The following is a 12,578-nucleotide window of genomic DNA, read 5'->3' on the forward strand; positions in this document are numbered from 1 at the left end:
GGAAACTGCTTCAGGCAGCTAGCTGGGGCGGTTGTTGGGCTCTCTTCATTTATTTCTTGTTTCTTGGGACCACAGTCCTGCACTGCCTGTTGTCTAGTATGTGCAAACTGTCATTTCACTCATTCTATCCAGTTTTCTAATTATATAGGGCAGGAGGGAAAGTCTGGTTCCTGTTACTTCATCATGGCAAAGGCAGAACATTTTTAAAAGGGCATCTAAAAGCCAGTGTGCCGTGCTGCCCACCATGGTTTCTTCAAATTCTGATTTTCTGTAGGTATGAATGGGTGCTCACTGGCATTCTGTTGAGGAAGTTCCTATTTCTTCTGTAGAATGAATCTGTGAGAAAAGGAGTTTCTGGGCGGTCAACTGAGAAGTCCAGTCAAGTCCATGGTGGGCTAGTAATCACTGCTACCTTACTTCCATTGTTTAGAATTTCCTCTTAAAATGTCATTAAGGGAGACACTAGTCATGGTGGTTGCTTCTGGGCTTACTAAACTCAGGCATACTCAGGGTGAAATGACCAGTAGTAAGGTATACCCTGACATCTTGACAAATTGGGAAATGGGTACCTGGTGATAACTTCAGGCAGTAATGGGCCAGGCATGGTGGCTCATGCCTGTAATCCAGCACTTTGGAAGGCTGAGTTAGGAGGATTGCTTGAGCCCAGGAGTTCTGGTTGCAGTGAGCTTCAATCACGCCACTGCACTTCCATCTGGGCAACAGAATGAAACCCTGTCATGAAAACGCCACAATATTATGACAGCTGAAGACCATCATCATTAACTCAGTGGGAGTCCTGATGCACTGCCAGAGTCAACATATGCTCTTGGATGAGACCGATTTTAGAATGGATAGATAAACATGTTTGAGGAGCACTTCTTGCCACCGTTTGTTGATTGGTCAAGAATTGGGAAATTCTAATACATTATTTTGGGAATAAGTGCAAAAGAATCAGGATCTACACTAATCCAATGTATTAATTATAAACATTTAATATTTCACATAGTTTCTATCCATGATGCCTTTAAACCTTGTGGAAATCAAATCTAGTAGAAAAATACCTAATGCCCCATCTCTCCAGGGACAAGGTTACTTGAAACAGTTTCAAACACTACAGCTCAAAATTTTGAAGTTTTTTTCCTCTACTGTTTTAGGGTGGGGTCTGGAGCTTATGAACAAGTTGTGATCAAACGCTAGAAGTCAAGCCGGTGAAAACATTTCCCAGTGGATTTAAGATGTGAGTAGTTGATGTATCAAGGAATTTTATTCAAGCACTTAATAGAAAATGAACCTCAACTATCAAGAGGAAAGCCAATGCTGATTTCTTCTCTGGAAGGACCCACCACCATCCTATACCAGCCACCAAAGGGGAACATCTGCATGGCAGTCTCCAGGCACCGTGCTGCTGTGTGCCTTGGAAGCACCTGGCTTCTGTGGTCACTGCACATGATAATGAAAAGCCTGCTTTGTCTTTTAGAACACCCCAGTGGAGAAAACAGCATTATACACATCAGAATATCATTTTAGGATTCAAGTGTAAAAATCTGTGATCAAGGTGCTCAATAGATTTGGGCTCTGTGGTTTGGTTTTTTTAGTTTGAGAGACAGTACATGAATATAACTTAAACCCTATAGATTTGTCAAGATAGGCACAATTCCTGTTCTGGAAATCTTCCCTATTACACTACCTACAGCGTTGTATAAACCGTGGGTGTTCATGCTTTGAGAAAATGTTAGACTACAATTGAAACATGTGATGTGCTTATTCATAATTCTCAATGTATCAGTCATAAATGAAATAACAAGTGCATTTCAGTCTGAGATATGTGAATGGATGTAATGCCGTTTTTATGCAGTATATATTGTTAATTGTCATTAATATTAGATGAGCTGCAGAATCACCCCCAAGCACTACATAAAAGGCTCAAAATAAGTTTAACACCCACTGTGTTGGGCACCCTAACAGAAGAGCTGTCTTAACTCACTGAATAGTAAGGTCTACTGGTTTCAGGAGTCAAAATGTAGAAAAAGAGGAGAATTGTAATATGGTCAGAAACAGAGAAGCCTTTTCCATGTAAATTCAGATTTATCTGAGGCTAACAGTTTTCCAAAGTGGTGGTGGGTAGCAGCATGACAGCTGCTTGCCGTGACTGATGCGGACTGGTAGGTTTCCATTTTAGTTCTCTGTAAGTACTATTTTCTTCTCCACTGTGTCAAAAGTTAGTTGTTTTGAGGCAAGAGTAGAATATAACATACATCAAATACAGCTTTTAAAATAAGAATACCTGATCTGGATCCAGTTGAGCAGCACAGCAGATAAACCTTAGAGTTTTTCTGTCCTTACATGACAGTTTCCACGTGGAAAGATCTAAACTTTCTTGGAATCACTGTTAGTGAAGAAAAATGTAGAATCTGTATAACCAGTAATTCCCCAATTCTTACTTTCAAAGTCATATCCAGGAAAGACAATATGTCAGAATAGAATGACTTTGGTCTAGGTGTTTTCATGTTGGCAAAAATAAGGAGGAAATTATATTATTTTAATATCCAAATTTAAAGGTTTGGAAAATTTTGAATAGTTAATATTAGGACTTTTGTTGCTGTTTTTTATATTTCAAGGATTGGGTATTCTGCATTAATCCAATACTATATTAACCAAGAGATTCTGGAATTTTTTAAAAGATGATACCCTGTTTTATATTTTGAATGTAGAGAGACTCTGAGAGAGAGAATGTTCTGAGTTATTATACTTTTTATTTTTTAAGATTTATTTTTAAGGATAAAACAATGACCTGAACATTTTAGCCTAACCAAGGGAATTAAGTGGTAAAGACTTGCATTCTGTCTTCACGTGAACTGATCCATTCATTATATATTATGGGAAAAATCAAAGAAAGTTTTTTATAGAGATATGAAGATATTATTTAGAGAGATATTTATTATGACATTTTTTAGAAACATATTTTTCTATTTTCAAAATATTATTTCTAGGCTATATTTTTATTGGTGCTGTGCAGATGATTTTGCAGTTTTGAAAATGATAAAACTAGATTGTAAGTGGGGTTTAGTGAGAACATTCATCAGGCATGTAAGAGGTGCTGCAGTCAGGGCGGTGCCCATCTTACTCATCCTTGGCTGCCCTTGGTCCGACACCTCTCTATACAAGACTGGTTCTCAGTATTTTAAATGGTACAGAATTCTTTTTAAAAAGTAGAGAGATTTTGAAAAGCATAAAAATCATGCCTTTATAATCTTAGCAGCCATCAGATACATCTTGATTTATGTAGTAGTAAATATAACAAATATTTTAATAAATAGAAACACTGATTAGGAAGAAAAAAGAACTAATGTCTATGTCTTCTGTAGTCAGCAAAAGTCTGGATCCATTTTATTCCATTTTGTGTTCCATTGGCACACTTTGTATTCAAATTTCAGTGCAGTCCTTTCAAAATACTCGCTAAGGGTTGCCTAAGTGTCTGCCTTACGCTCTGATTTTCCTTTTCTGAGAGCATGGTTAAGAACATCTTAACCATGTAGCCATTGAAAAAATCTGTTTATTAAATAATAAGTCCACCTCTGTTTATGTTTTGAGTTTAGAAAATTTGACTTGAAAATTTAGAGTATTAATAAATGTATTTTTAAATATTAAAGTCAAATTTCAAATCACCCAGTGTTGAAGAATTTGCAGATGTATACAATACTTTTTCTGATTATATCCTAGAGAAAAAGACTAATGGTATTTCAAAGCTGTGTATTTGTGATGAGATAAAGAAGAGTCTTAAATATCTTGTTTGGGAGAATGCACAGGCCAGTCAGGAGACCCACCTCCTGCGCCGTGAGCTGCTCACTGAGACCCAACAGGTCATGAAGGCTAGTAGAGGGCAGAGAAGGCCTTGGGCCATCAGTTTACACTCGAATGGTTGACTCCCCTTTGTGGTGTTTTTGAAGGCTGCTTATACCAACAGCTAATGTGGATTAGTGCTTATGATCTTGAAAAAGTCTTGACCAAGAGTCCTAAACTCCACCACTCCACCATCCCATTCCAGCTTAACACTATCAGAATAATATCCAAACTCTGGATTCTTTTTTCTTTTTCACTTTTTTTTTTTTTTTTTCCTTTTTTAAGAGAGACAGGGTCTTGCTCGGTCACCTAGGCTGGAGTGTAGTGGCGCAATCGTTGCTCACTACAGCCTCCAACTCCCAGGCTCAAATGATCCTCCCACCTCGGCCTCCCAAAGTGCTAGGATTACAGGCGTGAGCCACTGTGCCCAGCCTACTTTCTTTTGTATATGCTTTTTCTACAAAACTGTGAGCCACAGAGGTTGACCACTTAGCCAATTGGTTGCTAGAAGGGAGAAAAAAAATCTCCAGCTAGCCTCCAGATAAAACATACTCAAATTCAAACAGCAGTTAGTTTTAATTAGCATACAGAAGTAATTTTAGGCTTTCAGATTTCTATGCTGACTAGAACACTTTGCAAACTGAAGCTGACATTATTATCAAATACTTCATTTAAGTACATACTCCGAAGTGTCAGGCTTCCAGCATATGTAGCAACACTCTGAGAGACAAACTGGGCTCATATGAAGGGGTTGCATTTTATTTTCTTAACAGGTCTTTAAATTGGGCAGTTCTGAAATTCTGTTTGGTCACTTCTAGATGGTACGTCATGTGAATACAACCAAGTACTGTAGTTGAAATTGTGTTATACCACTACTCATATGTTGTTTTAGGTACTATGCATAATGTTAATAGCTGAGATGTTAAAGAATTTGAAGTCTAAAATATAAAAGATAAATATACCTATATTAATCCTGTGTTAAGATGCTCTGGAAATAAAGGCCTTATTCCCTTACATATGCGATTTTTGTAAGATAATATATACACAGTGTATTTTAAACATTTGTGTGGGTGGTCCATGTAGTTACTTCCCATATGACAAAGCTGACAAAATTTTTAATTTACACAATGTATTCTGCATTTTCAAATGTTTATCTTATATATATAGCAAAGAAATTATCTTACTGATATGCATTGACCAAATCCCATGGAGAAAAGACATTTAGATACATCTTATTTGAGGCTCCCCTTCCTCTCATGTGTTTGATTTTTTGGAAGATGACACAAGGTGTGGGTAACCATGCAAATGTTTATGAATAACTTTATTGAAGTGATTCCATCAGTATTCTGTTCTAATACTTGGAGAATGATCTTCATATTTATGTATTTTATTTCTTTGTTTCAACTATACAGTGATAATCCAGGAAATGTTTCCTTTTTTTTTTTTTTTTTTTTTTTTTACAAAAACTGATTTTTTATTTGTAAAATGTTTGTAATAATGTAAAGGTGAACATGTTCAATAAAAATCATATATTAAAAGTTTAGATGTTCTTTATCTTTTTAAATTTATCAGTTAAGATTCCATCAGAAAATTGTGCCAAGGTAAGAAAACAGAAATGAAAGGACCAAAATAACTTATCCCTGAGGGTTTCTTTATTTATTACCAGGGAGCATGGGACAGATTTGAACGCCCCCTGTGGCGGACTTCTCTTTGAACCCTGGGGCAGCCCATGCAGTGGCATGGACCTGGGCTTTGGGTGAGACAAACCTGAGTCTGAATACAAACTCCCCTCTGAACCTGGCCTCAAACTCCTGAGCTCAAGTGATCCTCCCACCTTGGCCTCCCAAAGTGCTAGGATTACAGGTGTGAGCCTATGCGCCTGGCCTGAACCTATTTTCTAATCTAGGATGGACATAACACCAACACTCTATTGGGTTGTAATGAAAGACATGGGCATTATTGTTAAGAGTATGCTACTTTCTAGGCACTCAGTGGTCCGTCAAGCCAAAATTTGCCTTTATATAGCATCTGTACACATATACTCATTTCTAGTGTTGGACATACAGATGCTTATTAAATGTGCCACTATTAGTGTATACCCAAAAGAAAGGAAATAAGTATATTGAAGAGATATCTGCAATTTTATGTTTATTGCAGCACTATTCACAATACCCAAGGTTTGGAAGCAACCTAAGTGTCCATCAACACTTAGATGAATTCATAGAGAAAATGTGGTATATAAACGCAGTAGAGTACTATTCAGCAATAAAAAAGAATGAGATCCTGTCATTTGCAACAACATGGATGGAACTGGAGACCATTATGTTAAGTGAAATAGGCCAGGCACAGAAAGACAAACTTCACATGTTCTTACTTATTTGTGGGAACTAGAAATTAAAATAATTGAGCTCATGGAGATAGAGAGTAGAAGGATAGTTGCCAGAGGCTGGGAAGGGTAGTTGGGGGGTAGGGTGTGAGAGGTGGGCATGGTTAATGGGTACAAAAAAGAATGAGTAAGACGTAGCATTTGCTAGCAAAAAAGGGTGACTATAGTCAAAAATAATTTAATTGTACATTTTAAGAGTATAATTGGGCCGGGTGCAGTGGCTCACACCTGCAATCCCAGCCCTTTGGGAGGCCGAGGCAGGCGGATCACTGGAGGTCAGGAGTTCGAGACCAGCCTGACCAACATGGTGGAACCCCATCTCTACTAAAAATACAAAAATTAGTTGGGTGTGGTAGTAAACGCCTGTAATCCCAGCTACTCAGGAGGCTGAGGCAGAAGTATCGCTTGAACCCAGGAGACAGAGGTTGCAGTGAGCCGAGATGGCACCATTGCACTCCAGCCTGGGCAACAGAGCAAGACTCCGTCTCAAAAAAAAAAAGTATAATTGGATTGTTTGTAACACAAAGGATAAATGCTTGAAGTAACAGATACCCCATTTACCCTGATATGATTATTACACATTACATGCCTGTATCAAAATATCTCATATACCCCCCATAAATATATACACCTACTATGTACCCACAAAAATTTTTTCACTATTAAAGATCATCACTTAACAAATGGTATTTAGTGTCACCTATATCCTCATATAGACTGTTCTATTCCCTTAGACCAGAATGTCCTCAGAGAGCAAAAACAATGCCAACAGTGTCCCTCAAATTATAATACTCAAATTATAATAGCAATTTAATATTAATAAAGAACTATAGTTTAATGTCAGTTTGAACCCAGATTCTTCTCTGCAGATTGTCAGGGCCTCCCTGGACAGTGCAGATTTTAAAAGGTTGTGTGACTAAAGAGAAAGCACCCTGTCTCTTGTCAGGAGAGGGTAGGGTATGGACACTCTATGGGAAACCCTCCACACTCCTCCCCAGTACAGAGGATCACCCAGAATAACTTTGTACCAGATCACAGCAGAACCTGGCAGGACTCTGATCTGCCCACATCTCCAGCATGGAATTCTCAGACCCAGCCTTCTTGTTTCACCTTGGCCTACCTTTCTTCAACACCTGGTGATTTTCTTCCTCTCTCTCTGTCTGTCCTTCCCTTTCTCTTTCACCTGTTTTCACTTCTTCGCTTCCTGTACCTATGCATCACTTATCATAGCAGCACATAAGGAAATCTTTCCTTCCATTTGTGTGATAGGTAGGAAATCACTGGTGGAGTTAATTCATTCCACATTATACAAAGTGTAACAAAAAATTAAGAAACCTAGGCCGGGCGCAGTGGCTCACGCCTGTAATCCCAGCACTTTATGAGGCCGAGGTGGGTAGATACCTGAGGTCAGGAGTTTGTGGCCAGTCTGACCAACGTGGTGAAACCCCATCTCTACTAAAAATACAAAAAAAAAAAAAATAGCTGGGCATGGTGGTGGGTGCCTGTAATCCCAGCTACTTGGGAGGCTGAGGCAGGAGAATCGCTTTAACCTGGGAGGCAGAAGTTGCAGTGAGCTGAGATCATACCATTGCACTCCAGCCTAGGCGACAGAATGAGACTCTGTCTAAAAAAAAAAAAAAATTAAGAAACCTAAACAGGCATAAATTTAGACATTCCCTGGGTCAGTGATCTCTATTCCATGTGAACCTATTTAATAGGAAATGTCAGAAAATTTCCCAAATGAATGTTTAGACCTCCTTCCCATGCATTTATTACCCAGCTAGGTTGAGGTATCACCTCAACCATTTCTTAAGAAATTGACTTCACTGCAGATCTTCAAACCATTTCAAAACTGTTTTTCCTTAGTGTATGCATTGCAGAAAATCTCAAACCTCTGCAGAAAGTTGGCATGCCTAAGATTTTTGGCATCTTTTTTTTTTAATCTTATGTTGGAGAATCCTTAAAGCGAGTATGTGCAGCTACTTAAAATAGGAAAAGTGTGCCACCTTCTGGCCTTAAACGTCTGATGATTCAGTCAAGTCTACCTGTCTCAAGTGATCCTGTCTGCTTCTATTTCACATATATTTCATGAAATTTACACCAAAGGAAAAACACATTTTGTATCTTTTCAGTAATTTTTAAAATTTGAAATAATTTCAACAGACTTTGAAGCATTGCACATTTTGCTTAAAGTTAAATTGTTTCCTTTGGTGTGGGATTAATGAAAAATTCTGTAAGTACAGTTCCATGAAGATTTCTACCCAAAGGCACTGCTTGGGCAGCATGGCAAAGCACATATTTACAAGGCCAGGCGGGACACAGCAGTGAGAACACACAGAGCCTGTTCAGTGAAAGCAAAGGCTCTGATGGGTCAAGGGTGATGTGTGGGAGCAGGGAGTCATGTTGTTGGGTAAGACAATAAAATCAGATCACAGCTTAATCTGACTAATTATAGCTTGAATCTAGCACACAGGATGAAGTGGAGCAGGTAGAAAGAAATGAGATCGTTTCAGCAATGGAGGCAAAAGTGTGCAGGCAGAGTATATACAATTCAGCAGGAACATTAAGAACCCAACAGAGAAATAGAGGACACGAACTGTTAACTTTCAAGATAAAAGGTATATAACACATGCTGCTGGCTTCAAAAGCTTGTATTTAACATTTACTATACACATTTCTGACTGCCAGCTTCTAGCAGCTTGCTAGACCTCAGCAATATTCCCAGCTGTCCCCTTTGTCTGGATCGCAATCACCAAGGATGTGCATTACATATGTGAAAGGAAAATATCTTGGTCCCCTAAAATCACTAAGCTGAAAGGAAAATTCAAACTGGAAACTGCTCAGGGCACACCTACCTCCCATTCTATTCAAAGTCATCCCCCTGCTCACTGAGATAGATGCATATCTGATTGCCTCCTTTGGAAAGGCTTATCAGACACTTAATGCAACCATTTGTCTCTCTTCTACCTGTGCCCTGGAAGCCCCCTCCTTGCTTTGAGTTGTCCCCGCCTTTCTGGATGGAACCAATGTACATCTTACATATATTGATTGAGGTCTCATGTCTCCCTAAAATGTATAAAACCCAAGCTGTGCCCCGACCACCTGGGGAACATGTCGTCAGGACCTCCTGAGACCATGTCATGGGAGCGCATCCTCAACCTTGGCAAAATAAACTTTCTAAATCAACTGAGATCTGTCTCAAATTTTAAGAGGTTCACATATGTAATGATAAGTCATGTTTGCCGTAGTTAGCACCTAGCATTCTCCATGAAGGCAGAAACCCATGGTTCTCAGTCTTCAAAAGACCACATTGCCACTGCTGACGCTGCTCAGTCCCTGACTTCCTGTCAACTGCTCGACACACAGTCTCCACGGGACCAGGCATAACGAGATAAAGATTTAATGTTCTTGGCACCCAAACTCTAGTTGAGGAAATTGGCTTTATTTGGAGTTCTCCCTTGATAATCACTGGCGGAACTGAGGGCTGAGAACACTTGAAGGGAGTTGAACTGCTGGGCGTGCAGTGGAGCGGGAGGTTGGCAGTCACAGGAGAGGAGGGGAGAGGGTGGGGCAAGCGAGGGCAGCTGGGGAAGGTTAGCTGGGAGCTGCTGCCTGGTGAGGAGGAGGGTAAGGCAGGACATGTTTGAGAAGCCTCAGGGCAGCATAGAAGGGGCTGAGATTCACATCTCACTTGTATGGAAGTGCTGTGATAACTTAAGCTTTCAGGAAATCATAGAAGTCTCAGAGTTTTGGAGTTACCCAGACTATGGAAATAGGAGTTGGAGGCAAATTCTACTCAGATCTCAAGGGCCAGGGAGGTTTCAATACCTGGTAGTGCAGATTTCCTATCTAGTCTGGGAGGTGGGCAGTGGCAGTGAGAACCTTCTCTCAAAGAAGACTGCAGATTAAACTCTGTCTCCTGCTGAGCCCACTTGTTTTCACATTGTCTGTGGTGGCTTTGACTCAAGCAGAGTTGAATAGTTGTGATAGAGACTGGATCACCTGCAAAGATTTACTATCTAGCCCCAAAAGCATGTTTGGCAACCCCTGACCTCAAGTATTAATGAGTCTTTCAGTGTCAAAGAAAGGCCTGTATCCAGTCTAGGGGAAAGACACACTTCTCAAGAAGAACGTAGGTACAGAAGTCGTAGAGAGAGCGGGAAGGCCATGGGAAAGAGTGGCTCCAGCCCCCATGGCAGTCATGAGCACTTAAAATATTTCCATGTGGGGGCTCCAGTGATTAGGCTCGAACAAAGTTAACTGATGAACTTTCAAGAAAGATCGGAGAAAGGGCTGGTCTTGGCTAGAAACCTTGGCTCTACCACAGAAGACCAATGATGAGAAGGGAACTCTAGAGTGAAAACTGCGGAGATCTAGAAAGGTGAGGACAGAGGGCCTTTGAGAGCAGGAATAGGGTGGGGCTACAAATCTCTTGTTCATGTGCGCCTTTGAGCATTCATGAGGGAAGTCTGATAGCAGTATTAGAAATTTCCGGAAAAAAACAGCTGGTTTACCAAAGTAATGTGATTAAAAGATGGTTCTCATCAGAATCCCTTCATTCTCTCCCCCCTCACCAAATCCCCTTCCCATCTGCTTAATTATTAACCCTTGGAAACTCAGCTTGAGAATTACTCCCCCCAGCCCTCTCCCAGGCACCAACTCTGCGTCGGCATAGCCCCCATTCCAGACTGGTCAGGATGTCCCAGCTGTGGCACAGATGGTTATTTGCCACAATGTTCTTTCTCCCCTTGTTCCTTGGCAGACCAAGTGGACACATGACCTCCTGGAATAAAAACTACATTTCCCAGCTGATACGGTTTGGATTTGTGTCCCCATTCAAACCTCATGTCAAACTGTAATCCCTGATGTTGAAGGTGGGGCCTGGTGGGAAGTGATCATGGGAGCGGATCCTTTGTGAATGGTTTAGCACCATCCCCTTGGTGCTGTTCTCATCACAGAGTCCTCCCAAGATCTGTTTAAAAGTGTTTAGCACCACCCCCTCACTCTGTCTTGCTCCTGCTCCCACCACGTGAGACACCTCACCCCAAACCAACCCTTTGCCTTCTGCCATTATTGGAAGTTTCCTGAGGCCTCCCCAGAAGCACAAGCCACTGTGCTTCCTGTACAGTCTGCGGAACCATGAGCCAATAAACCTCTTTTCTTTATTACCCAGTCTCTGCTATATCTTTACAGCAATGCAAGAACAGACTAATACATCAGCTTCCCTTTGTGTGGCCTGAAGACTTCCTTCTGATCAACAGGAAGTAAGCAGTCATGTTGTGTAACAACCCACAGTAAGCCTTACCAGACGGCTTGTGTGTGCCCTTTGTCCCTTCTCTTCTTTCTGCTGTTTTAGAATATGAAAATGGTAGCCAGAGCTCAAATCTCTCTGTTCCTGGGTGGCATGCTAAGTAGCCACAACATGCAAGATGGACGTCTGGGTCCCTAAAGTGGCAGAGCTCCCATGCCTGGGGCTTACCTCTGGACTCCTGTGCCTAGCATCTCATTTAAATTACTGTTTTCCCCCATGAGGTGAAGCTGTTTCTTTCTCCCATTAGTACTACCACCCCAATTCCATCCTGAGAATAGGGTGCTCAAAAAACAATCCCAGCATTTTGGGAAGCTGAGGCAGGCGGATCACTTGAGCCCAGAAGTTCAAGACCAGTCTGGGCAACATAGTGAGACCCTATCTCTACAAATTTTTAATTAGCTGGGCATGGTGGTACATGCCAGTAGTTCAAGCTACTGGTGGGGAGGTGAGGTAAGAGGATTACTTTAGCCCAGAGGCTGAGGCTACAGTGAGCCGTGATTATGCCACTGCACTCCAGCCTGGGTAACAGAACAAGACCCTGTCTCAAAAAAAGAACAACAACAAAAAAAAAAAAAACACGGACAGCAATTACATCATGAAGAGGCTTCTATGCCCTCCAACCACCTGCATTGCTGTTTCATCAATGTTCTAGGCTAAATATTACACAGGTTAGAATTTGGCATAAAGGAGACAGAGAATCCCAGAAAAATTTTAAAGCTACTCTTACCCCAAGGAAAAGGTTTTGAATACTATATTTGATAACTTTCTCTTAAATTTTTAATATCACAATTGATATGGTTTGTATTTCTGTCCTTGCCCAAATCTCATGTCAATTTGTAATCCCCAGTGTTGGTGGAGCAGGCTGGTGGGAGGTGACTGGGTCACGAGGGCGGATTTCCCCCCTTGCTATTCTTGTTGTTAAACCTGGTTGTTTAGAAGTATGTAGACCTCCCCAAGCTCTCTTCCTCAGGCTCTAGCTATGTAACACGTGCCTGCTTCCCCTTCAAAGGCCTTCCACCAAGACTGGAAGTTTCCTGAGGC

The 12,578-nt window shown here is 40.9% G+C and overlaps 1 protein-coding gene across 1 annotated transcript in view; it reads left to right on the forward strand.

The window, feature by feature from the left end:
• The window catches only part of FAM102B (family with sequence similarity 102 member B), a 75,060-nt gene extending 69,677 nt beyond the window's left edge, over positions 1-5,383 (forward strand). Inside the window, exon 11 of the mRNA XM_025365861.1 lies at positions 1,155-5,383. Within this exon, the coding sequence (XP_025221646.1) occupies positions 1,155-1,197 (43 nt within the window). The 3' untranslated portion in view covers positions 1,198-5,383. The remainder of the gene's footprint in view (positions 1-1,154) is intronic.
• The last annotated feature ends 7,195 nt before the right edge of the window (positions 5,384-12,578 follow it).

Source organism: Theropithecus gelada, chromosome 1, assembly GCF_003255815.1.
Source record: "Theropithecus gelada isolate Dixy chromosome 1, Tgel_1.0, whole genome shotgun sequence".
NCBI classification, from domain to species: domain Eukaryota; kingdom Metazoa; phylum Chordata; class Mammalia; order Primates; family Cercopithecidae; genus Theropithecus; species Theropithecus gelada.